Below are 27,719 nucleotides of genomic sequence, written 5' to 3' on the forward strand. Positions count from 1 at the left end.
TCAAGGTCAATTTCGAGCCCTGAGAAGGTCTTGAGCAAGTCATGTGTAACTATTTTCAACTATAGTCTTCCTCTAGAATAATTGAGTTATAATCTGGCACGAATTTCTGGTGTAAGCTTGCAATTTAAATCTGGTCACAAGTATCTGCAGCAAGACACATACGTAGAAAAAGACACTAGCACCTATTGATCTTGAGAGTAGACTTACTCCAGAATTATAAAAGATTTTTATATGGGTGGCGGACAGAGAGTGAGCGCATAAGCAACTGATTGTGAGGGTTTGATAATTTTAAATAATTAAAACCAAAATCAAGTAAATAAATTTTTTTCAAAATAGAGCATTACAACATGATAATCTGTCGTAGAATATGCTATTGCTATTGATACTCAACATCTATAAAAAATTGCTTACACGTATTTAAAAATAATTAATTTCAAAAAATTAATATACAAATTTGAAACTCGATTGCCTAGTCGTTGTACTAGTCGAAGTATGATTAAAACAATGAAATATTGAAATTAAACATGTAACAAATTTCAAAAATAACATAAGTTCATATTCGTATTAGTTGAATAAACTTTAAGAAAAAATTATCAAAATAAAAAAATTTGAAATATACAACGTTTTTAAAACGAACTACAAAGTATAAAATAATATTTCTCAATCTCATGAAGATTTAAAACCACATACAAATTCCGAACTTCTTACAGATAGTCCTGAAAATTTATAATTGTGAATTTTTAAGAGTTATGAAAATACTTGCAAGATTTAAAACGAAAAACGTGGGGCGCATGCAATATATAACTATAAGAAATGTATAGAAGAGCTGTCAATGAGAAAACTTACAAATCAGTCCATATTATTTGCAATGCATTAAAATTGTTAGTTGAACTATTAATGCATCAATTATCTGTTGCATGCACCCCACGTTTTTCGTTTTAAATCTTACAAGTATTTTCATAACTCTTAAAAATTCACAATTATAAATTTTCAGGACTATCTGTAAGAAGTTCGGAATTTGTATGTGGTTTTAAATCTTCATGAAAATGAGAAATATTATTTTATACTTTTTAGTTCGTTTTAAAAACGTGGTATATTAAATTTTTTTTTTTATTTCGATAATTATTTTCTGCTTTTTAGTATTGTGTGAGTGAAATTTTGAAATCAATTTTAAAGGCCTGGATAAGATAATGACGGAGACATGCGACAAATTTCAGGTTTATTTCAGTTTCTTTTCACTTAATCAAATCTGAAATAGAAAATCGCTATTTCTACCTACCAATGAGCTCATTTTTTATAAGATTTATACTTCAAAATATTAAAACAAATTAAAGCCAAATTTTTTTTAGTTAAAAATTTTGAATATATGACTCTATTTATGGTGCTGGAGGTCTTAGTCGTCACATTTTTTCCATCGCCTTCATTGTATTTTCATTACACGGTGTTTGTTTATCTGTCATCCAGTTGTGAGCTATATTCAAGAATATAACTCGTCCAAAAATTAGTTTTAAATTAATTATAAAAAATTCGTACTGAACAGACAAACAAACGAATATGAATTTTTTATTCTATTTTTTTTTTTTTTTTTTTTTAATTTTTTTCTTCCTCTTCTAATGCTTCTCCTTCTCATTTTAAAAAAAATTTTTTTTTCATTTTCTTGCATTGTCATCTAATTTTGAGCTTTGTTCCCAATTTCAAGTCTCTAGCTCATCGAGAAGTTACTTTAAAATCAATTACAAAATTCCACCCGAACAGACATACATGAAAGCGAGTTAATAAAAACAAGGTAAAATAATAATTAAAAGAGTAATGACTAGCTTTTAAGTTACTTATTAACTTAGCATTTTTTCGATTCATTTTAACTTTCTTTGGCAGTTTCATAGCATTTGTCTTCAGGTTTGGCCAAAAAATGTACTCAAATGACCACTAGGGTGGTCGTTAAAAATTACATTTTCTCAGGGGCCCCAAAAAAAATTTCTTTTTAGTAAAAAAATACGTGGGGAATTTGGTTTTTTTTTCTTTAAGTAAAAAGAAAACGTTCCTCAGGACGATTAAAGTTCATTTTTTGATACAATCACGGTATTTTTTAAATATCTCATGAAATATGCAGATTAGAGGATAAAATCACAGAAACAATTTCGTAGGAAATAGAATTTTTGACAAAAAAGGTCATGTTCATTTTTGTTATAAAATGTGTATTTATGAAGATATTTTGAAAAAACTTTTTTTAGATCTAATGAATTGAGCGTTTTAAGGATTACAAATTTTTAAAATAATATTTTTCTGAGTATATAGAAACTACAACAAGAATTAATGATTGATATGTTACAAGTTTCGAAGTTGTCTATATTTAAGCAAAAATGATAATTTTTAACATTCGTAATTCTTTAAATGCTCAATTGATAAAATCTAAAAAAGTTTTTTTTAAATATCTTTGTAAATACACATTTTATAACAAAAATGAACATGACCTTTTTTGTCAAAAATTATATTTCCTACAAAATTGTTCCTGTGATTTTATCCTTTAATCTGCATATTTCATGAGATATTTAAAAAATACCGCGATTGTATCAAAAAATGAACTTTAATCGTCCTGAGGAACGTGTTCTTTTAACTTAAAAAGAAAAAACCAAATTCTCCGCGTATTTTTTCACTAAAAAGAAATTTTTTTTGGGGCGCCTGAGAAAATTTAATTTTTAACGACCACCCTAATGACCACGTATGAATCGATTACTTTCTTTATCAAATCTCTGATGCTCAAAACACCCAACAGTGATTATTTTTTACGACTTTTTGCCCTTTTTTCATTTATGGTTTCTAAAGTTTCTATAGAGCTCCAAAGTTTGCAAGCATTCTTGACATTTAAACATTTTCATAAGTCTTCATTCAATGTAGCCAGCTATCTATATTTTCCAACCATCCTTGTTTTGATTTATTTGGCTTATTTATTATGTTCTTGGTCCCAAGTAATGTCTTTGGAATTTGAACTCCATCGACATTACATCCTTCGGAAGGCGTTATAAGTGAAAAACAATAAGCCAGATGATATACTTGAGCAAACATTGTAGAGTCTGGATGATTATTAGCATAATCTCTGAAAAAAAATTTTTTATGAAAGGAAATTCTTTTCTATGAGAACAATAAGATAGTTAATGTAATTACTTCTAAAGGATCTTGCGAAAGTATTGAAGTCATCAAATAGCTGTAATTGCATTCAATACGCAGTGCGTCGAGTATTTGTAGTGTCGCTTGCAAAGTAACTTTCAAACCAATTAAAGTACTTTTAGAGACTGGTATGGAATCAAACTTTTCTCAAACTTTAAGAAATTCTAAAAATTTAAAAACTGTCAGCTCAATATTTGTCGAATTTTAGTAAATTCAACAAAAGTATAATGTGAATCATTTACTTCATCACAAAATCATACAAGTACTTATAAATTAATGTAATTATAAATTGCTGTGTCACACCAGGGTTGCAAATTCTTTAATGAGAATATTTGCAATTAAAAATTAAAGTTTTAATCCGTAATTAAAATTATATCGATTAAAATTATGAAATTAATTTTTAATTCAACATGAATTGAAAAATTAATTTTAATTTAGAAACGTCAGATTAAATATTAAAAAATTAATTTTAATCCAGAGACGTGGGATTCAAAATTTTAAAATTGATATTTAATCCAGCACGAGAGATTCAAAATTGAACAATTAATTCAAAAGTACACACGTGAGATTAAAAATCGGAAAACTAATTTTTAATCAGCCAAGTAAAATAAAAAATTAAAAAGTTAGTTTTTAAATTGACACGTGGGTTTAAAATTTCAAAAATTAATTCTAGTTCAGAAACATGGGATTAACAATTAAAAAATTACTTGTTAATTCAAACACGTGGGATCAAAAATTGGAAATTTCTTTTTAATTTAGATACGGTACGCAATTAGATAAGTAATCAAAACAAAAAATTTAACGGCACTTATCCCTGATTAAAAACTCCGATTGAATCTGATTGAAACTCAATCAGAATTCTATCAGTTTCAATCGGAAACGAATTTTCAATCAGAAATGTTCGGGAGCGTGTGAGGCCTCCGATTGAATTTCAATCAGATTCAATCGGAAAAAAATATTTTTTATTTTCTGATTGAAATATTTCAACTTACTCTTGATCGTCAGATATAATAGGATTTGAAATAAAAAGATCATTCATAGTTAAGACATTTAAGAATTAAACTTTTTGAATAATTTTCAGTGTAAACGGAGAATTTAAAATTAAAACAACACTAATCCGGTATTCGGAAGTTAAAATTTTTTATTTAATTTTTGATACGAAAATAGAAAGTTAAAAAACGGAATGTAATTTTTTAATCCCCTTTAGCTATAGCTAATTAAAATTTTTGATTTACTTTTCAATTATTAAATATAGAATTTGAGATTAAAAATAAATTTTTTAATCTGGTTCTCTGATTTGAAATTGCTCATTTAATGTTTTATTTTAAAACCTAAATTCAAAAACTTAGATATTCCATTTTAACGCTACTTTACGAATTAAAAATTTGAAATTTAATTTTTATTCGGAAATGTAGGATTAAATATTAAAAAATTATTTTGAATTCAAAGGTATTGAATTGAAAATTAAAAAATCATTTTTAATTTGTGGTTTTTGGATTATGAAATATAAAAAAAATTGTGATTGAAGCACTAATGCAATTATAAATTCAATGCGCTACTTGCAACCCTGTGTAATTTTAGTTTCAAATATTAATATTTCTTTAAAATATTCAATGCAATCAATTACTAATTTTAGATAGTATTATAAAAAAATTTGGTAACATACAAAAAAATTAAGTGCGCAGTTACTATACGTTACGAATGCAACTCACACTAAAGCTATTACGTTTGGTATTCAATACCTTCTATATTCTATTTGTAGTTTATACCTTGTATATTCTCATTTGTAGTTGCTATCATCATCAATCTCAAAGAACAATTATAATTATTAATTATTCAATCCAATTGTGTGGATTAATTTCGCAGGAGCAATAATTCCTAGATATTAATATATCTCTGAAATATTATTTATTAAAATTTAATGTTAGGTTGTACATAATTTTCTTTTTTTCTATAAATTTTGTTGGAATTCTGTAATCGTCTACGGAGAACCCGACAAGATTTACACCTAGGACTCATTTGATTCCTTTGATAAGCTTCATCGCCAATGATTACTCGTTTGCATTCATTTGAATACCTAAAGTATTAAGTTAAAAAGTAAAAAAAAAGTAAAAACACAGTTTACATTTGTTTATAAAAATTATTAAAATATTCCCTAAGTATACATCTACGTTACCTTTGTCTCTCGATTAGTGAGCCAACACATAATGGCCATTTTTCGACAGATTTTAAGTAGTCATAGATTTCATCTAGCGAACATAGTCTATCAACTAAACTTAGCTTTTTATTATTTGGGAAAATTACCTGTAAAATATCAATTTATTAAAATAATTTATTCAAAAAGAAACATTTTGGTTCTTTCAAGCCTTATGGTTTTAAAAGTTAGTCTTAGGTATTAGAAAAATCCTCCCAAAAGAGTAGCTCGAAAGCTCAATCTTACTAAGAGCTCAACGAATATTTATTTTCTCATTTGAATTACATGTAAAATTTTTTTTTTGTTTTTTATATATAAAAGTACTTAAAAATTTTTTTTTCGAAAATCAAAATACATGGTCTTGCAGAAAATTAAATTCTCTACAAAAAAGCCCTTAAGTGTTTTCTTCGTACAACTCACAGAAAAAAAAGTTATGAAGCTTAAAACAAAAGTGAATTGAAAAACTTAACGTAAAGATAATTTCTGGATTTTATTACGTGTACATGTTTATATGGTGAATCTATAAGCTATGTATAATCAGTAAGGTGGATTAAAAAGATTTCTGAGATCTTACTTATTTCCCGTATAAATTTCGAAAGAAAAATATTTTTTTTAAGAAATAAAATTCATTTTCTTTCTGTATTTTTAAATTAAAAAGAAAGTTCTGTGTTGAAAGTAAGAAAAATTTTTCCCATGTGTTCAAAAAAAAATTGACAGATTACATTAGCTCAGATGAAAAAACCTAAATTTCTATCCAAAAACTGTTCAATATAATAAAAACATGAAGTTATATTATTTAATATAATTTAAAGGTTCATAATTTTTTTTCTGTTAGTTTTCCGGAGAAAACACTCCGACGCTTTTTTGTAGAAAATTTAATTTCCTTTAAGACTATGTACTTCGATTTTTGAAAAAAAAAATTTCAATACTTTTATTTTCAAAAAATAAAAATAAGTTTTTTTACTTGCAATTTGAATGGGAAAATGAATATTCGTTGAGCTCTTAGTAGAATTGAGATTTCGAGCTGCTCTTTTGGGAGGATTTTTTTATACCTATGACTAACTTTTGAGGCCATAAGAAAAAAAAAATTTTTTTTTTTTAATCACTCTAATGAATAGATACCGAAATAGAAAGATCCTCATTCCAAGCTATATGATTTTGAATCCGCATTTGCACAGGATCAAACCTGAAAAATTCTATTGTGTTGGATTTCTCAGCGTATGACCAATACTGGGGTAATATGGAAAACTTTTCCATTAAAGATGAAATTGGCTCCATAATTTCTGGTATTTGTTCTTGTTCTGATTGCTGTTGTTCTTGTTCTAGTTGCTGTTGTTCTTGTATAAGCTGCTCTTGTTCTAGTAAATGTTGTTCTTGTTCTAGCTGCTCTTGATCTTGTTCCAATTGCTGTTGTTCTTGTTCTAATTGTTGTTCTTGTTCTAGCTGCTCTTGTTCTTGTTCTAGTAAATGTTGTTCTTGTTCTAGCTGCTCTTGTTCTTGTTCTAGTAAATGTTGTTCTTGTTCTAGCTGCTCTTGATCTTGTTCCAATTGCTGTTGTTCTAGTTGGTCTTGCTCTTGTTCTAGGAGCTGTTGTTCTTGTTCTAGCTGCTCTTGGTCTTGTTCTAATTGTTGCTCTTGTTCTGATTGCTGTTGTTCTTGTTCTAGTTGTTGTTCTTGTTCTGATTGCTGTTGTTTTTGTTCTAGTTGTTGTTCTTGTTCTAGTTGCTGTTGTTCTTGTTTCTGATGTTCAGGATTGAGCTGCAACTGATGTTCAATCGTCGGCACAGCTTCTTCTGAAATTTGTTTTCTGGCTAAAGAATGTAAATGGATTTCATTTCCAATGACAATCTTAGTATACATATTTATATCTTTTTCCTTAAAGTGAAATTGACAAATGTAATCGGATGCTTTCAACGCTATACCCAAAGATTTGGACCAATGTCGTAACCTGGCTGGGGTCTAAACATTGATGCAAAGATAATAGTAATGATTAATATATTTGAATTGATTAATTTTATTCATTAATGCAAAACCAATATTACTATTATCTTTTCGAATTAAAAAGTTTAATCTGAACTATGATTTTGTATATACATACTTTTGCTTGAAAAAAAGACACAGGACAAGATGTTTCTTTCACTACTTTTTTACGTTTCCGGCCACTTGGGCAACTTTTCACAGTGCAAACTCTCGCCATAGTGTTTCTGTAATTTAAGTCTTTAATAAAAAATAATTTAAATTGTTCTTAAAAATTTTTAGAAATATTTTTAATAAAGCCTGCTCGTAATTTTTCGATACTCTATTATGTTATGGGGTTCCGTTTTGCCAAACTCCTCCGCTTGAGAGCAGCATAATAGCGAATTTGGTCGAGCGCAAATTTTTAAATGTCAAATTTAAAAAGACAAAAAATTTGTTCTAGACTTATTTAGGAAAAAAAACCCAAGAAATTTTCAATTTTACAATCAATTGTATGATGTTTTCGATAAATAATATAAATGTCAGACCATAATAAATATACAGTATATTTGTCAGTTAAATATGTGTTTTGGAGGAGCTACTAGTGTCGCATAATCATCACATATATTCGATATCAGAGAAATTAAAAAATTTTACAGAATATGAGTAAGTGATGTGCTCCTTTTTGTAAATGAAAAGCACCTTTTACTTTTCCCAATGATTGAAACCGTCGGGCCCTTTGGGAAAAGACTATAAATGTAAATTTTTGGTCTTCGAAATCGCCGAGGTTATGTCCTAACCATTTCGCGAAGGATGTTATTGTTGAAAAAAATGAAAGCTATTACACAGGTAAATAAATAGTTGAGTGATCCTTTTAACGGTGCAACATTCCATGTGAAATATTTAATATTATTTGTATCCATATTGTTAGATAAGTTAAGAAATTATTTTTAACGTTAAATTTTTGCGCGCCATTGAATGAGCTATGATGCTGCCCCCTGGGCCTAGTTTGACAAAAACGAAACCCCATTCTCACTTGAATACTCCCTGATAACACGAGTTGATCGTGAAAAAGTTGGTCATTCATTAGTTTCCGACCAACTTGACGACAAGTTATCGACAACTTCAGCTTTTGCAACTTTTGGCTACAAGTTACTGCCAACTTTCTCAGAAAGTTGGCGCCAGTATGGAGCCGCAACTGGAATGCAAGTTTCTGAGAAAATTGAAAAGAAACTTACCGTCAACTTATTATTGTCAACTTTTGCCACCAACTTTCTCAGAAAATGTCTATCAACTATTGGAGGTACCAACTGTTGGCGGTCAACTTGATGTCCGGTTGCGGCTGCAAGTTTCTCGTCAGTTTCTCGCCAACTTGGCTATCAGGGCTCCCTAATGCTTATCAACACCGCCCTGGTTGTTTAATGACCCTAATAGCTACTTTAGCTTGAAATTGACCGTAATTTGATGTTGAAATTACCTGAAATCTGCTGCCCGAATTTGCCGACAGTTTCACAGCAAAAGTTGAAAATAAAAATTTGCGGTTAATTTTTCTTCAATTTAAAGGTAAACTTTTACGAAAAAAACAGTCGATAATGTTTATTCTTACCATTTCAGAAGGTAAGCAAATTTATACACAAAATTATCTACAATTTAAGGGTAAAAATATACTTAACAATTTTTTAAGTTAAATTAACGATAAATTGACGTAAAATTTGCCTGAAAATTTAAGACAACTTTTTTCTGGTCAACTTTTGAAGTAAATTTGAATTCTAACTGGGGCAGTAAATTTACTTCAAATTCAATTGCAAGTTGCTTATAAATTGTCGTAAAAAATGAAAAAGTTCGAAGTTGACAGAAATTTTACGAAAAATTCAACGAAACTTTTGCTCAAGCAAACTGTGCTATTAGGGGAACTACTTTGACTGCAAATTGTCGTCAATTTGTAAATTCCCCTGATAGCCAGTTGAGCTCAACCAACAATCAAATTGCACGTAAATTTGACGTTAGAATAAAGCCGCTATTTGATGTACTCGAGACATCAAAAATTGAGTAGCACAATTTGACTGCAGTAGAAGCTCAAATTGACCTAAATTGTTTAGATTCGATTTTACTGTTTGATACATATTGAAAAATAGTCAGCTCGTGACATCTAGCAACTATTCAACAAAGTAAATTCAAAAATCAAAAAGTAAAAAATATATCTCCAGTTGAGATCTTGTTGATGTCACATGTTGACGTCATTTGTCGCGTCTCAAATTTTGATGTCTCACAGACGTCAAATAGCAGTTTTAAACTTACGTCAAATTTATGTGAAATTCGACGTCAAAGAGAGCTCAAAAGTTGACATTAAAATTTTTTATGTGTACCGTACGTCACTGAGATGACAAAAGTTTCAGCTCAAAAATTGCGCTGAAATTCTAGTTATCTGGATCCTTAAAGGAAAGTGTTGTAGAGCAAGCAGTTACCTTTAAGTTGACAGTAAATTGTCTGTAAACTTGAATTCAATTTGACTACAAGTGTTACTGTCAGACAATGACGTTAAGTTGATTGAAAGTCTCACTTCAAATTGACGGCAAGTTTTTCTGTCAAGTTACATTCAAGCTACTGCCATATTCTGAAGCCAATTTAAAGGAAAGTATTACCCAGCCAAGGTTTGCCAGAAAATTTTTCATTAAGTTAGCCGAAAATGTTGCTCTGCAGAACTTGCAGCAAGGTCTGGCTAACAGGAAAGTTGCCGCTACGAGACAGCACACCAGGTAGTCGAGGGATTACCGTCCCTTTGAATTTGATCTGATTCATTTTAACGTCAAGTTCATTGTTGACGACACTCACTAGGGCTCAGGTAGAAATTTACTATTGGGATTGTTTCCAGAAAACCTTAATGTTTAAACTTGGGTTATCGTAATTACAGTTACATACAATTGTTCCATAGTACAATATGTAGTATTTAATGACCCACATTTTCATAAAAGTCATTAATAAATAGTAATTACGTTTGTATAAGCTTTTCTATAACAAAGAATCGTCAATAATGGGTCATAAATTATTTAAATTTTAAGAGTAGAAAGATTATAAGATAATTATAGAAAGTAAATGAGAATTAGACTGGATTACTATAATAATCGAGACGATGGAGAGTATATCATCTCCATAGTCGAGACAATGGTCCAATTGGGAATTCCCCATTGTTAAATGGATAATTAATTTTGATAGAAAGAAAATAATTTTAAGGGCAACTTAAGAACTTTTAATGTCTAGTATGGGCTTACTTTTGAATAATTTTATCTTTATTATGGGGAAATTTTTCCAAAATTACTTTCGTGAATACACTTATCCAAAAATTAAAAAAATTAAAAAATTTTATAAATTTTTTTGTGATTTTTGGAGGGCTGTATTTTCGTAAACAATGATCGTGTTGAAAAAAAAAAAAAGCAAATTGAAGCTTGAAATCTCTAGCTTAAAGATCTGTCAGCCAAATAATTTTCTGAGCCACGATTTTTGCAGAATCATAAGAAATAGATCGAGACAAAATTTTTCTAAATTTTTTTATTTAGATTTTTAGGTCTACGAGGACGGGAAAATTTTCTTCGGAAAAACCGATTCACGGTTCATTTAGGAAATTTATTCAGCAACAATTTATTGTTTTTTTTTTGTTCCTCTGTAGGACAATTTGTTGCTGAGATATTAGCCTTCAAATAAAAAAGGATCCTGTCTTTGATTATCGATATCTCATCAATTAATGGTCACACAGTAATTTAAAGGGCAGTTTAAGAAACTTTAATAAATTCTCTACAAGTTCCATTTTCGATTAACGAATAAAAAAAATCGGTCTGTCGGCTGACTCTGCGGGCCATCCCGAAAACTTCCCGCCTATTTCGAGCTCCTTGAGCTCAGAAAATTGTTGTAGATACATTTTCTCTTCGAGCTCGAAAATACTTTTGTATGCCTTTGTTTTCGAAAGAAAACGTTTTTTACGATTTTTTCTCAAACGATATCTCTCGAACAAATAAACCGATTAAGACGTTCAAGGCGACAATCGACATGTTTTATTGAGTTCTATAACTGATCAGATTTTTGAATTGATTCATCAAGTCGTTTTTGAAATACTTTCAAAATACTAAAAAAAAAATTTGGAATTAATCGGGTCAGTCATTTCGAAAATATTTGGAAAAAACCATTATCCACCATTTCTTTCTCCCGCGATATCTCTCGAACAAATTAACCGATTGAGATGTCTAAGGCGGCAATCGGCGCGTTTTATTGAATTCTAGAGCTGATTAGATTTTGAAGTCGATCGTATGAGTCGTTTATGAGAAATCAATAAAAAACTAAAAAAAAAATTTTTTTTTTTCGTAATTCGCAAATGTTTTCGAGTCTATTTGATCAAATGACCTGAAATTTTCAGAAAAGTTGATGGCCAACAAGCTCTTTCGATTGCCACCTCAACCATCCAAATCGATCCATTAGTTAAAAAGTTACAAAGAGTTTACACACACACACACACACACACACACACACACACACACACACACACACACACACACACACACACACACACACACACACACACACACACACACACACACACACACACACACACACACACACACACACACGGACACGGACACGGACATCATTCTGAAAATAGTCAGAATAGCTTCCTAGGACCTCAAAACGTCGACATCTGATGAAAACTCGATTTTCAAAAATCGGGGTGAAAACAATAACTTCCCGAAATTTTTGAAAATCGTCGATTTTCTTACCGGGAAGTTAAAAAAATTTTATCCTTAATTTTTTAGTCAACTCATCGCTACTTTGCAAATATTGATGGAAAGGTTAATGTTGCTAGGTGATTTTACAGCTTAATGTACCCCCGAAAACCCGGAAAATTTTCAGATTGATCCATTGAACCGTTTGTCCGGGCCGATTGCTCAATCTTTTACAAAACAATTGAAGGAACAAGTTTTGTTCCTTAATTTGTGTAATCGATACAAACATGAAAATTTAAGTTTTTCCGGATTTTTTTCCACTTTTGCGTTAATTATTCAGTAAATGTGAGGTAGAGAAAAAAAAACAATTTTTCCCGAAAGGGAAAAGGAAAAAAAAACCCTGAGTGAAACATGAAAAAGAAAAATAAAGTAAAAGAATTCCTGCTTTATCTCGCATTTTGGAAAAATTTTTTTTTTTTCCTTACGCCATATGTACTGAATAACTAACGCGAAAATGAAAGAAAATCCAAAAAAAATTAATTTTTTCATTTTGGTAATGATTACTCAAATTAAGGGACAAAATTTGTTCCTTTAATTGTTTTGTAAAACTTTGAGCAATCGGCGCGGACAAACGGTTCAATGGATCAATCTGAAAATCGTCAGGGTTTTTGGGGGTCAATTAAGCTGTAAAATCACCTGACAACATTAACCTTTCCATCAATATTTGCAAAGTAGCGATGAGTTGACTAAAAACCCAGAAAATAGCCATTTTTTGTGGGTTTTTCAAATTGATATTGATAAGAAAAAAATTTTTTTTTTTAATCGAAAATGGTACTTGTAGAGGATTTATTCAAGTTTCTTAAACTGCCACTGAAATTACTGTGCGACCATTAGTTGCCGAGATATCGATAATCAAAGACAACAGGATCCTTTTTCATATATGAAGGCTGATATCTCAGCAGCAAATTGTCCTACAGAGAAACAAAAAAAGCAATAAATTGTAGAATAAATTTCCTAAATGAGCCATGAATTGGTTTTTTCGAAGAACATTTTCCCGACCTCGTAAACCTTAAAAACAAAATCAAAAAAATTAGAAAAATTTTGTCTCGATCTATTTCTTACGATTCTGCAAAAACCGTGGCTCAAAAAATTATTAAGCTGACAGATCTTTAAACTAGAGATTTCAAGTTTCAATTTGTTTTTTTTTTTTTTTTTTTATTTTTTCAACACGATCATTTTTCACGAAAATACAGCCTTCTTAAAATCACTAAAAAATTAATAAAATTTTTACTTCCTTTAATTTTTTGGATAAGTGTATAATTGAGCATTATTTAAAAATTTTTTTCGTTAAAATTTAAAAAAAATTCAGAATTCCAGTCGAAAAATGTTAATGACTTTGGTTTTATAACAAAAACTATACTAACTATTTTTTTCCTTTGAATCTAATAATTATGTGAAATATAATTTTTCTTTACGTAAATTACTTATAAAAAAAATTTATTTTATCAAATTTATTCAATTTCCAGAACTTCTTTTGTCACCTTTTTTAAAGGGTACTCCATTTCTCCCCCAAAAAATTCGATTTTCGAAAATTAGAGCGAAACCAATAACTTGCCGAATTTTTGAAAATTTCCAATTTTCTTAGCGGGAAGTTAAAAATGAAACTTTTTTTTTGCAGTTCGTGTATGTCATAATCCATTCAATGTATCTGTATGCAAAACATTAAAATAATTAAGCGTGAAAATTCAGTGTTCTGAAAAATTTATTAATTAGTAGCTTTCAGATGAAATAAAATAATAACCGAATTTTGGTAGATTTTTCAGAGGGCTCATGTTGCCCCAAATAAAAATTTTTTTTGTTGGAGCATTTTAATGACGAACACATGGTAGAAAACTAGCAGAAATAAAAGGGGTAAAAAGAGCAAATGTCAAATCTTTTTTTCACGACTCATTTTGCCCAAAATTTAAAGATTTTTAATTTTCAATAAATGTGGTATATTGACACAAAAAGTAAGTATCCCCCTCCCTTCTTCCCCTATTTGAGCCCCCAAAAACTCAGTATTTCCTTAAGTACTCCCTTTTACCCCTCCCTTCCTGAACTATGACCACAGATATTTAAGAGTGGGGGAGAAAAGTAATTATCTGGGGCGATTTTGTTAAGGTCGAAGGTACCATAGACAACATCACTCAAAACCGTTTTCGATCTTGAGACGAACAGTCGTACAGTCAATCTCCACCCAAAACTACGAACATAAAATCAGTGATCGTTAATGATTTTAACTTGAAGTTATTACTAAGTGAACAGTTACTCTCACAGTAAAGTGTCAAAGTTAATCAAATTAAAAGTTCATTATTTAAAAGTCGACAGTTATTAATTGCATCACTCATTACGATGGAATCAATCCGTTCAAAATTCAACTGCGAATACGTTCACAACTTAATCAAACAAGTAGATATCGAAAATATCGATACAGTGGTTCCAGTCATGGGTGGTTTTACGCTGCTTCATATAGCAGCTTTCAATAATGATGAAAAATTGGTGGACTATCTGCTCCGCAAGAAAGCTGATGTGAATTCGAGAAGTAAATACTGGGGTACAGCTCTTCACATTGCTGTTATAATGGAGAACTTGGGTATAATTGAAATCCTCATCAACTACGGAGCAGACGTTAATACTCTGCTAATTCAGGACTCTGATTTGATCCATTACCTGTATAGAGCTGAGCCAAATCTTGAAGAAAATCCTGAGTTTTTATTACAAAACCATGCCATTGAGACTGTGATGTTGGAAACTTATGATTTTTGTTTTGGCAAATCACCGTTACAAATTGCTGTTGATCGAGGTAATGAAAAAATTGTAGAACTACTTTTAAAAAATAATGCTGATCCGAACCTTGATACTCATCATTTTGAAACACCACTAATATGTGCTATTACTAAAGAAAACTTACCAATTATGGAGCTTCTTCTGGCATACGGTGCAGATGTTAATAGTGTAAGTGAAAGCGGTTTTTTAAAAGAAAGTCCTCTACATATTGCTGTACAATCCCAAAGTTCGGAAGCAGTAGAATTAATCTTAACACATAGCATGGTTAATATAAATATAGTGACAGCGTATAAATATTCAGCGCTTCATTACGCATTTTTCGCGACCGACGATAATATCATAAGACAACTGCTTAATGCTGGTGTTGATATTAATCTAAAAAACGCTAGTGGTAAAACAGCATTTGCTTTACAACAGAATCATTCACAAAAAGTTAAAGACATAATTACTGAATATATTGCCAAACTCAGTGCGACGAATTGTTCCATTGATAAAGAAAATTTAGCAGTCGTAGATAGTGGAAAATTTGGTGAATTGCGCGGTCAGTGCATAAGCGAAATTGAAAAACTGAAGATGACATATATTGGTAAGAGTAATGTTACATTTTATAATGTTCTATGTAATAAATGTGAACACAAATTAGCCTTAAGTTTAAAGTATGTTAGTGATAGTTTTATTTTAAATTTGAACATTGAATCTTTTTTTCCACTATACGGTGGAATGATTGCTTATCGTTTAAGAAAAGCATTAGGACGGAAAAAATTGTTATCCAATGCTATTAGTGTAATTGATGATATTTTCAATGACATTCAACTTCCAAGTACTTTTACAAGGAGTATTTTGAAATTACTGACTAATAAAGATTTGGAAAAATTACAGTGATATATTTATAGGAATATTTTTAATTAATATTATTAAGTCTGTAACATTTTGAAACATTTTCATAGGTGTAGGGTTAATAAGTATATAAATTTGTGGTCTTTATTAGTAGCAATGTCAAATAATTACTTATTTAATTTATTTATTTTTAATACGTATATAACATTAAATGTTTCACTTATAAGTGCACACATGTGTAATCAAATAGATTAAGTTGTGTTTTTATTATTTATACTTTTTTTTTAATTCTTTGATGCAAAAGAAATATAGTCATTGTAAAATAAAAAAAATATTAATTTTAGTTTGGTTTCTAAAATTAAATTTTAATATATAAGTTACTTTTAATAAATTCGTAGTCCATAAGTCGTAATTTAAAATTGTAATTATTAATTTAATTAATTTATTTTTATTACATATATGAATATTGTATATATGAAAAATAAATCACTATATTTTTTTAATTTTGTGTAATTGTCACAATTTATTTTAATATTTAATTATTTATAATTTTAATTATTATTATTTATTTATTTTTTTATTACGAATTTCTGCAATTGTTTTAAATTTGATTTTTATTTTCGTTGTTCTCTAAGTATTTTAAAATAAAATAAGTAAAGTAAGAATAGAATCATTAAATTGAAAAAAAGAACAATTACATTATCATTTCAAACATCACTTTTAAATAAATATTTCAAACTTTTATTTGCAAAATTTAAACTAGAAATTGGAATAGTTGTAGTATTTGTTAATAAATAATAATAAGCGATAGAAAATATAGTCATGAGTTTTAAATTTCATTAATAACAATTAATTATAAATCAAAGTCTCTATTGACGATTGATTTTTTTTTTAAATAAGAATAAGAATTAAAAACAAGCTTGCTGATTACAGTCAAGATTTAGAAAACAAGATTCTAAAACAGGTAAGTGTGAAGTCATGTTAACAATCCAGCATTCAGCTACATCCGCTTTTATTGCCTGCATTGGAATTTGAAGTTTCAGCACCAGCAGCCAGTCAGAAAAAAGTAAATTTAAGACCAATGGTGTGATCAACTTTTAGCGTAAGCGTTAATAGTCATTTGCAATTTATAATTAAGCGGAAACTATAAATACTATTTATTATTCTAACTTCTTTCGACTGACTGTAGAGACATTGAAATTCGGAGTTTCGATGCTGTTATCACGAACAGTATTTCAAATAATTTAATTTTATAAAATTCAAAACAAAATATCAAATATGAAATAGAATTATATCCATAAAGTTTAATTATTTATTAGTCTCATGATGTAACTGCAATTAAAATAGAAAAATTTTTGTCTGAAATTTCTTCTGCCACAAGATAAATCATTAGAATCCATGACATATATCCAAAATCGGTAATAAAAATTAGCTATATCAAATAACTTATACCTGAGAGTTAAAAAAACGAATGATAAAATTCCTGTGTCTGAAAGAATAAAGTTATAATTAAGTAAAATTGAAATGGTTAATAAATAAATAATTAATAAATAATTATTTTATCAAATTTTTTTTTTATTATAAAAATTACATATAAGCTGCGTAACTATAGAATGAAATCGGAAGTTTAAAAAAAAGCTTAATTTTAAATTATTAAATATTATTATTAACATAAGAAATTTATAATTTTTCAGTAGTTACACTTTTTTTTATTACTTATAATTGTTTATTAACAATTAATTTTTTTTGCTTTAGTTCCTTATCAAATTTATCGTGTATTCAATTATCATTTAGAAATTTAATTTATATTCAAGTTAGTTATTAATTTTTTAATGATCCTGAAGGTAGCAGACAGTTGGCAACGGTTGGATTTTTTGTTCAACAATATCATTTGAAAATTGAAAAAACTGAAAATATGAATTTTAAATTTTATTTTACAATTAATTTTAGGGGAGAGTGGGGTCAATTGAACCAAAAATACTTTAACATTTTTTTTTTTTATATGAATAAAAGCAAAATCATATCTTTTTTTTTTGCGAAATTATAATTTATTATGTAGACTATAATTTCTCATTTTACAATTTATTATTTTTGTGATTTAATTTTACTGTTAAAATTGGTTTCAATAACAATTAAACATTAAAAAAATGGTAACAGTAAAATAAAACCACAATAATAATAAAAAAAATCGCGTGACCTTGACAAGTCCGTTATAAAGCACAACTTCTCCCTGATTAAAAGAAACGATTCGAAACGATTTGGAATGTTAAATGTCCATAAGAAAGGCGATTCTAAAGTATTCAAAAGCATTAAAAAGTACCCCGATAGCCAGTTGAGCTCAATCAACAGTCGAATTGCGCGTAAATTTGACGTCAGATTGAAGCGGCTATTTGACGTACTCGAGACATCAAAAATTGAGTAGCAAAATTTGACTGCAGTAGAAGCTCAAATTGACCTAAATTGTTTAGATTCGATTTTACTGTTTAATACATACTGAAAAATAGTCAGCTCGTGACATCTAGCAACTATTCAACAAAGTAAATTCAAAAATCAAAAAGTAAAAAATATATCTCCAGTTGAGATCTTGTTGATGTCACATGTTGACGTCATTTGTCGCGTCTCAAATTTTGATGTCTCACAGACGTCAAATAGCAGTTTTAAACTTACGTCAAATTTATGTGAAATTCGACGTCAAAGAGAGCTCAAAAGTTGAAATTAAAATTTTTTATGTGTACCGTACGTCACTGAGATGACAAAAGTTTCAGCTCAAAAATTGCGCTGAAACTCCAGTTATCTGTTTCAATCTGACCAAAATCTGCAGCCGGTATTGGTCGGCAAATTGTCAACAAAAGTTGAAAAAAGCTAAAGCCAAAGAATAAAATTTACGTCGATTTGCACTGAATGCTGCACTCATACATCCTATAGTCAACAATCTGAACAACAAACTGAGGTCTATTTGCTGTTAATTTAAGAGGGAATCAGCTCTACAAATTTGAAATTCAGTAGACCTGAAATCTGTGGCCGGTATTTAATAGCAAACGGAAGCAAATTTTTACTTAACAGCCCTGGCTATTTGGATAGATAAATAAATATTCAAAATTTTCAAAAATTTAATCGTTCCGATTTTTAAAAATATTTTTAAAGCTAATGATTGCTTATTATCAAATACCAGAGTTCATTTAAAAAAAATCTCAAAAACGGTCGATCATTTTATTTTATTTGCCATTTAAACTGTTATGTCGTCAGTGGCCTCAGGTGCCTCCACCTGTTAATTAATTAGTGAACTTGAGATACATAAATAGGCGCGCATTCAAATTCCATTTGAAATTTATATATTGAGATCTTATAACACTTATTGCGTCTTATCAGTAGTTGGTCTATAATTTAGATAATAAATCATCGTGGCACATACTTATTAAATTATATATTTAGATTATAAGAAACTTTGAATAAATATATAAATAAATTTTTATTTTGTATCCAAAGAAATATAATTACAGTTTGAGTGGTTTTGAACGTGTCCTATCACCCGATACTTAAAACCTAAAAAAAAACACACGCAAAAAAATCATAAATAGGCCCTTGTTCTATAGTTAACAGTAAATATGGTTATAAACAAATGCATACTCGATAAACAAATAAGAAAAGGAAATATATAATAAATAAATGTTACCTATAAATGAAAACCATATCACAAGGACTCAATTATTATTCCACGATATTCCACGATTGAAATCAATCAGGAATCTATTTTCTTAAGACATTAAAATGCAAATAACTTGTGAACAATGTGAAATTTCGAAAAACTTTATTCGTGATAATTTATAAGGAATAAAATTATCTACAAAAAGTTCTCATGACATTTTTCGATAAGACTGAAAGTTTCGACGGAAAAGTAAAAAAATCTAAAAATTTACTATGAATTTGACTTGATGCTTAAATAACTTTTGAACAATGGGATTTATCAAAAAATGATAAGAGACTTTTTTTGTAGAGCGTTCAATTTCCTACAAAAACATTTATTGTGCATAAAAATCCGTTGATTAGTTTGCAAGCTAAAAAAAAAAGCTAAAAAAAATTTGAACAAAAAAATGTTTTTTTCCCGTGTTATTTAAATGAAAACTAGAAAAGTGGATTGAGGCAAACCTTAATATCATTATCAGCCTGGGTTGGTATCAAAATTTTTATTTTTAGTTATACTTTCAATTTTTGGGTACCATAAAAAAAATTGTTTTTTTTTTTTTTTAAACACCCTAATACTTATATTAAATAGAATTATATATTTCAGAGAGTTTAATTTTCAAGGAATGATTTTACAATATAAATGTATTTTTTATTGATATATCAGCATAGAAACCTATTTAAGATTGGGCCATAGCTAACAAATTATCGAAATTTAGATTTCTATAAAAATGCATAACACGAACTTTCTCGGAAAATTTTATTCATTCGAGTCCCATAAATATTTAAAACGTAATGTAATATGTACGCTTGTGAAGTGAATAGTGAATCTATGGAGGGTAGAAGTGGGTATATTGTATCAATGACAGAAATAATATTAGTCTCTTGACATTCTAAAATTTAATAACTTTAGCATAGAACGTAACTTGTTAGAGCTTGAAAAGCTAATAAAAAACAATTGCATGTAATAGGATTTTTGAGCTTGAAAATATATTTACGCTTATGTTTTCGAGCTCTTTGAACTCCTTGAGCTCGAAAACAGCGGGAAGTTTTGGGGCTGGCCCGTAAGGCTAACCGACGCTTAGATTTTTTTTTTTTTTTTTCATTAAAGGTATGTCTTACCAGCTTAACAGATTTTTGAGCTCGATTAACGTTCAAGTGACGAGCCTCGGTTTACCAGTCTTGAGCTAAGAATCAACAAACATTTAATTGACAAGCCTTAGCTCGAAGAGCTCAAAAATTTACGTAATAACGTTTTCGAGCTCTCTGAGATCGAAAACAACGGGAAGTTTTGGGGATGGCTCGCAGGGTCAGGCGGTTTTCAAATTTTTTATTTATCTTTTCTTGAATTTTGAATTTATCTTTGTAATTATTTATTTATTATTTTGTCTTAAGATCAATAATAATCATAATTATTATTATTATTATTTTTAATTTATTATTATTAATAATTATATATGACAACATAAACTTATTCGATATTATGAGCACGTGGTGAAATTCTTTCATTTCTGGAGGTTATACTTTTTTTAGATATTTGATTATAGATGTCATGATTTATTGAGATTTTTGTTTGTAGAGATGTTTATTTTTACATAATTTTTTTATAAAGATGTTTAGTTATGCAAATGTTTGTTTGTAGAATTTTTCTTTTTATAGTAACTTTTTCTTAGTGATTTATAAATCTAGATATTTTTTTTTATAGGGACTTTTTTTTATTCACTTATTTTACAATACATATTTATAATTTTACATTTTATTAATATACATATATTTTTAAATATTTAATTTTTTTTACAACTTTTTATTTTTATATTTTTACATTTGTATGAAAGTAGTCACATACATTTCTATTTTGCGACATTTTTTTTTTACCGATTCTATGCTACCGCTCAAGAATTATTAGCCAGTATTGTACATACATACATTTTCACATTCCATACGCGGGGTGGTTTAGTCCATATTTTACGCCGATGATTAAAATAGTACACAATACAAATACCATAATAATTATATGAGTTTAGAAAAAATAGTGGGGATATGAGAAAGAGTGTTACATTATGAAGGTAGTGGGAGTGAAATCAAAGCAAGTGTAAACAAACCTTTTCAAACTTTTTAAGACCATATAAACAAAAATATATAACATTTAATTATAAACTATAAGTGACTAGCTAAAATGGATTTAGTGAGCAACACAAACAATGAAAAACAGGAACCCCAACTGTCTAATTCTGTTTTAATTGTAAGAGTTCCTGTCAAACATACAAATTTAGGAATCAGAAGTCACGCAATGTATTTTGAATAACAAAGAATCAGTTTAATATTTTTTAAATTATAATTGTTAAATACTAACATGGTTTCGTATTTTATTACAGGGATATGAGTACCATGGTGGAGCTTACGTCATTCAGCACCCTCGGGAAAATTCAACCGTTTTTAGTAACAATTTCTACTACTGCCGCTTTAATTGTAGACTTACATTGTCATCTCACTGACAAAGAAGTTTGCGGTTATCTAGGTGGACATTGGGATATAAATGCTCATAGTAAGTAGCACTATGCATTTACAAATTATCCTGATTAAAAAAAGCGATTTGGAAAGATAAAAAAAAAAAATTTCTTAATACTTTTGCACGTCTCATAACGCGATGCGTTTGAGGGTGCTCTACTCTCAAGAACGTCAAGGTCGAGCGATTTTCTGGCCTTGAAATTACTCTATTACGTTCATATTTCATCGATAGGATAATATGAGTCCACGTACCTGGTGAAAAAGAATTTTATACAATTGTATAAAGTTATGTATAAATTGGATAGAAAAAATGACCCGATCCATTTGTATACAATCGTACATAATAAACTGTTTCAAATTAGGAAACTATTTTATTTTTTTATGATGAACATTGAAAAATCGAAAGGGTATCTTAAAATATGGTGACAGTTAAAAGATGAGCTCTTAATATTGATATTTAGAGGTGGCTATTGATCATTTTCATTTTCCATTAAGTATCATGGTAAAAAATACATAACTTCCGAAGAAATCAAGATACAAAAAATCTCTCCTCAAACATTTTGTAGCAAATTTACTGATCTGCAAAAAAGATCTTTTATGATTTTTGCAAAAAGTCAACCATTCACAAGATATCCGACGTCAAGGTTTGATACAATTCGAAGAACTTGTTTTTGATCGTTCTGAATTTTATACCATGCCAACTAATAAGAATTCAGAAATTCTCAATACAGTTTTTTGTAGGAAATTGAATGCTCTACAAAAAAAGTCTCTTATCATTTTTTGATAAATCCATCTGTTCAAAAGTTATTAGAGCTTGAAGTCAAGTTAGAGTAAATTTCGAGATCTTTTTACTTTTCCGGCGAAACTATCGGACTTATCATAAAATGTCATGGAATTTTTTTTTGTAGACAATTTTATTTTCTACAAATTATCTCTGACAAATTTTTTTTAAATTCTGCATTGTTTTCTAGTTATTTCCACTTTAATGCCAAGCTCTTAAAATCGATCAGAACACTATTTTTTTACGAGCTTGGCATTAAAATGTAAATAACTACAAAAAAGAAGGGATTTCAAAAAATTTATCAAAAATAATTTTTAGGAAATAAGATTGTCTACAAAAAAAATTCCATGACATTTTATGATAAGTCCGATAGTTTCGCCGGAAAAGTAAAAAGATCTCGAAATTTACTCTAACTTGACTTCAAGCTCTAATAACTTTTGAACAGATGGATTTATCAAAAAATGATAAGAGACTTTTTTTGTAGAGCATTCAATTTCCTACAAAAAACTGTATTGAGAATTTCTGAATTCTTATTAGTTGGCATGGTATAAAATTCAGAACGAGCAAAAACAAGTTCTTCGAATTGTATCAAACCTTGACGTCGGATATCTTGTGAATGGTTGACTTTTTGCAAAAATCATAAAAGATCTTTTTTGCAGATCAGTAAATTTGCTACAAAATGTTTGAGGAGAGATTTTTTGTATCTTGATTTCTTCGGAAGTTATGTATTTTTTACCATGATACTTAATGGAAAATGAAAATGATCAATAGCCACCTCTAAATATCAATATTAAGAGCTCAAATATTAACTGTTACCATATTTTAAGATACCCTTTCGATTTTTTAATGTTCATCAAAAAAATAAAAATAGTCCCCTAATTTGAAACAGTCTAGTCCATGATTATACCTTATTTGTATATAATCACATAATGTTTTCGTATAGATTATATATAATTATATACAATTCTATATAATTATATACAATTCTATATAATTGTATACAATTATATAAAATTTTTATATAATTATGCATCACCTCTATCCAATTGTATATAAAAAATTTTTTTAATTGCTTCAAATACTTTTCATTTTTTATAAAGAATTCTAAAAGATTAAAAAACATTCAAATTTAAAGAAAATCTTTTCTAAAACTGTTCTTAATCAGGATAAGCACTTATGTCTATGATTGTTATATAATAATAATAATTAAAATCACCGAAAGATTTGGCAATTACAAGCGCATTTCCTTGCCGATATGCTGGAAAAGATAAAACAGCTGCTGGAATGGTTGAAGCCGAAATAGCAAGGGCTATGGAATGGCAACGAGTAACTTTAGTAGGATGGTATCACTCTCATCCTCGGTCTCATGCATCACCATCGTTGAGAGATGTCGATTATCAGCTTGACTATCAAATAAAAATGAAAGGACCTAGTGATAATGGATATACTCCTTGTGTAGGCTTGATTTGTTGTAAGTATTTTTAGGAAGTTTCTTTTATTTCATCGCCAATTTTCTGACATTATGACAAGCCGCTTCAAAATCACTCTATGCACATGCAGCTCTATAGCATTTCTCAACCTAAAACATGTTTATCGTAAAATAAAACTAATCCCTGAACTGGTTACTCTAACACATCTCTGTCCAGAACAACTCTCCTCAAGTACAAACTTAACTCCGAAACTTCAATTCAATGCCAAGACTATCTGAAATAACACTAATAATTATAGATATAACTAGGGTTGCGAATTCTTTAATGAGAATGTTTGCAATTAAAAATTAAATTTTTAATCCGTAATTGAAATTATTAAATTACGAAATTAATTTTTAATTCAACAACTTGAATTGAAAAATTGAAAAATTAATTTTAATTTAGAAACATAAGATTAAATATTAAAAAATTAATTTTAATCCAGAGACGTGGGATTCAAAATTTTAAAATTGATATTTAGTCCGGCATGAGAGATTCAAAATTGAACAATTAATTCAAAAGTACACACGTGGGATTAAAAATCGGAAAACTAATTTTTAATCAGCCAAGTAAAATAAAAAATTGAAAAGTTAGTTTTTAAATTGACACGTGGGTTTAAAATTTCAAAAATTAATTCTAGTTCAGAAACATGGGATTAAAAATTAAAAAATTAATTGTTTATTCAAACACGTGGGATCAAAAATTGAAAATTACTTTCTTATTTAGATACGGTACGCAATCAGATAAGTAATCAAGACAAAAAATTTGACGGCACATAACAGGAAAGAATACTGTTTTACTTGACCAAGTTTAAATATTTTCAAACTTACTCTTGATCGTCAGATATAATAGAATTTGAAATAAAAAGATCATTCATAGTTGAGACATTTAAGAATTAAATTTTTTTAATAATTTTCAGTGTAAACAGAGAATTTTAAATTAAAAGAACACTAATCCGTTGTTCGGAATTTAAAATTTTTTATTTAATTTTTGATACGAAAATAGAAAGTTAAAAAACGGAATGTAATTTTTGAATCCCCTTTAGCTATGGCTAATTAAAATTTTTGATTTACTTTTCAATTATTAAATATGGAATTTGAGATTAGAAAGAAATTTTTGAATCTGGTTTTCCGAATTGAAATTGATCATTTAATGTTTTCTTTTAAAACGTAAATTTAAAAACTTAGCCATTACATTAACGCTATTTTACGAATTAAAAATTTGAAATTTAATTTTTAATTCAAAAATGTAGGATTAAAAATTAAAAAATCATTTCTAATCTGTTGTTTTTGGATTATGAAATATAAAAAAAATTGTAATTGAAGCACTAATGCAATTATAAATTTAATGCGCTACTTGCAACCCTACATTGTTCAAAGAAAATTGAAGATATCTTAGATAGGTTGCAGTTGAAAAGTTTCTGGCGCATTTTTTGCACCAGTAACTTACGGCAGATACTTACGAATGGCTTGCTCAAGATCTGCTCAAGGCTCAAAGTAAATTTTGAGTTTTGCGCAGATCTTGAGCAAGCCAGGCACAGCTATTTTCAACTATAGTCTTCCTCTAGAATTGAGTTATCTTTCACGAATTTCTTGTGTAAGGCTTGCACTAGACTTGCTATTGAAATCTGGTCACATGTATTGGCAGCAAGACACAGAGGTAGGAAAAGACACTAACGTCTATCGAACTTGAGACCAGGCTTGCTCGATTGTTCTATGGGATATGTTAATTAACATAGAAATTCACATGTTTTTTCAATTACCGATGTTTTTTTTAGCTCAGTCTATAGTGAGTAGTGTTATTCCGGATAGCCTTGGCATTGAATAGAAGTTTCGGAGTAAAGCTTGAGTTTGAGGAAAGTTGTTTTAGATAGAGATGTTTTGGAGTGACTTATCATAATGCCATTCTTCTTTATTCAATGATTAAGATGAAAATTTTTTTTCTTCTATTGAAGCACCATACAATGCTGATGGCAATTGCTATGAGTCAAATTTTAATATCTTCTGGTCAATGCCACCACCTGAAAATCGACCCCATGAGTATCCTCGTCCAATGCTTCTCAGTTATACAATATCACAAGAATTATTTTTGTCACAAGATGCACTCGACGAAATTAAAAAATGCATCGAATATTATAGAAGTGAAGGAGGTATTAACTTTAAAATGAACTTCAACAGCAACACAACATATTTGGAAAGATTACGAAATTCCCTTGCATCAAAATTACCAGGACGTAATCGAGGAAATGATACTGGGTACTGGGAAGTAATTAAAAAAATGATTCTTCCAGATTCACCAATCGAAGCTAGATCAGATGCTTTTATTACCGTACAATTCCCACCTCTCGGCATGTCTGAATCATTAACTCAGACTACGTCTGGATTAAATACCAATAATGTTTTCCTTGCTCCCGTAGCTTTTAAGCCAGACAACAATATCATGACACCTTTACAAAAATTTGATTCTCAGCCATCGACATCTTCTCGGGATTGTAAAAAAGAAATAATCGATGACACAATTAAAGACAATCGGTTGTATACTAAAATAGAAAAATCTGATATTACACCAACTTTTAGATCAGGTGAGCTTACAGTTTCCGTAAAAACTGTTAATAAAATGGAGTTTGAGCCGACGTCACTAGATTTTTCAAAACTTACGAGTCCACTCTCTATAGAAGCATTGAATAAGATGCGTTCAAGCTTATCTTCTGATTTTTCTCTTCCTGATTTGTCACAACAAATGACACCACTGCCAGATTTAAGTAAATTAGCAAACTTTTCTCCTGCTGATCTTGCTAAACTATCAGCATTCCCTTTAAACGAGTTGACTAAAGTTTCATCGAACATGTACAATCGAAATATTGCTAACTTATTCAACCCTATTAACAAAAATAGTTCTCTTAATTCAACAAAAGATGTAATTGATCGAAAGAATGAATACACACAAAATGAAAGCATTCCACTGTCTTGCTTCAACCTAGACTCATGTAGAGTAGATAACCTAGCAGATCGTAAGAAACCTTTAGAACCTACAAACGATGGGATAAAATCAAAACGTCCTACTAATTTTTCTGTTGCTGATGAGCTTTCAATATCAAGCGTTCGACCGGATTTTGGAGCAATGCTTGACATGTCAATGATGCATGGAAAAATTCATCAAGCCTCAGCAATTAATGACTCAAGTGAATCATTGAATCTTTCTAAAGATCGGTCATAAAGATCTCCGGATTTTTATGCGTTGCTCAACGCAGAATTCATTGGAACTGCATATCTGCATTAAAAATGAATGATGAAAAGTTTTAAAAAGTGTATATCAATGACAGGCTTTCAGGAATCTAAAATGAATACAATTACTTGAGATCGGTTGAAAAAAATAAATAGTATGAGTGAGTACACTCACCTGTTTTCTTCACTTCCTCATTCACAAGTATGATCAATTTTTCATTGATGTTACATTTTAGATTTAAAAGTATTTAAGTAACATAGTTAGGGTCAACATAACTTGAAACCAGATTCTTGAGTCTATCGGCCTTACCACGACCTGAAAGATTCTTGTGAAAGTAACATAGTTAGAAGGAAGTGTGTTGGGGAGGG

The 27,719-nt window shown here is 29.1% G+C and overlaps 2 protein-coding genes across 4 annotated transcripts; one reads left to right on the forward strand and one right to left on the reverse strand.

The window, feature by feature from the left end:
* Window positions 1-308: 308 nt before the first annotated feature.
* Window positions 309-7,679, reverse strand: LOC103577991 (UPF0746 protein DDB_G0281095). 2 transcript variants are annotated; one of them, XM_053738034.1, is made up of 6 exons: window positions 7,458-7,679; window positions 6,482-7,318; window positions 5,342-5,469; window positions 4,935-5,242; window positions 3,163-3,329; window positions 309-3,094 (listed from the first exon to the last, which is right to left on the reverse strand). In XM_053738034.1, the coding sequence occupies exons 1-4, from the start codon at window positions 7,554-7,556 to the stop codon at window positions 5,077-5,079; spliced, it is 1,230 nt and encodes a 409-aa protein (XP_053594009.1). In that variant the 5' UTR covers window positions 7,557-7,679; the 3' UTR covers window positions 309-3,094; window positions 3,163-3,329; window positions 4,935-5,076. The 2 variants fall into 2 exon arrangements, with proteins under 2 accessions (XP_053594009.1, XP_053594010.1); XM_053738035.1 differs by lacking the exon at window positions 3,163-3,329.
* A 13,444-nt stretch (window positions 7,680-21,123) lies between these two features.
* Window positions 21,124-27,357, forward strand: LOC103577674 (uncharacterized). 2 transcript variants are annotated; one of them, XM_008558427.2, is made up of 4 exons: window positions 21,124-21,610; window positions 21,744-21,913; window positions 23,880-24,128; window positions 26,081-27,357. In XM_008558427.2, exons 2-4 carry the CDS (start codon window positions 21,748-21,750, stop codon window positions 27,340-27,342), a joined length of 1,677 nt encoding a protein of 558 aa, XP_008556649.1. In that variant the 5' UTR covers window positions 21,124-21,610; window positions 21,744-21,747; the 3' UTR covers window positions 27,343-27,357. The 2 variants fall into 2 exon arrangements, with proteins under 2 accessions (XP_008556649.1, XP_008556648.1); XM_008558426.2 differs by having other exon boundaries at window positions 21,127-21,660.
* Window positions 27,358-27,719: the final 362 nt, after the last annotated feature.

This window comes from Microplitis demolitor, chromosome 4 (genome assembly GCF_026212275.2).
Source record: "Microplitis demolitor isolate Queensland-Clemson2020A chromosome 4, iyMicDemo2.1a, whole genome shotgun sequence".
Classification (NCBI taxonomy): domain Eukaryota; kingdom Metazoa; phylum Arthropoda; class Insecta; order Hymenoptera; family Braconidae; genus Microplitis; species Microplitis demolitor.

What these genes read in the sequence shown, in the direction of transcription:
- LOC103577991 (XM_053738035.1), bottom strand. Translation starts at nt 7,556, where the DNA reads ATGGCGAGAGTTTGCACTGTGAAAAGTTGCCCAAGTGGCCGGAAACGT. An exon ending in TGTCTTTTTTTCAAGCAAAA is followed by an intron (nt 7,319 to 7,457) that starts GTATGTATATAC and finishes ATCAATGTTTAG; the next exon opens with ACCCCAGCCAGGTTACGACA. An exon ending in ATGAGGATCTTTCTATTTCG is followed by an intron (nt 5,470 to 6,481) that starts GTATCTATTCAT and finishes GATATTTTACAG; the next exon opens with GTAATTTTCCCAAATAATAA.
- LOC103577674 (XM_008558426.2), top strand. Translation starts at nt 21,545, where the DNA reads ATGGATTTAGTGAGCAACACAAACAATGAAAAACAGGAACCCCAACTG. An exon ending in TTGGGATATAAATGCTCATA is followed by an intron (nt 21,914 to 23,879) that starts GTAAGTAGCACT and finishes AATCACCGAAAG; the next exon opens with ATTTGGCAATTACAAGCGCA. An exon ending in TTGTGTAGGCTTGATTTGTT is followed by an intron (nt 24,129 to 26,080) that starts GTAAGTATTTTT and finishes CTTCTATTGAAG; the next exon opens with CACCATACAATGCTGATGGC.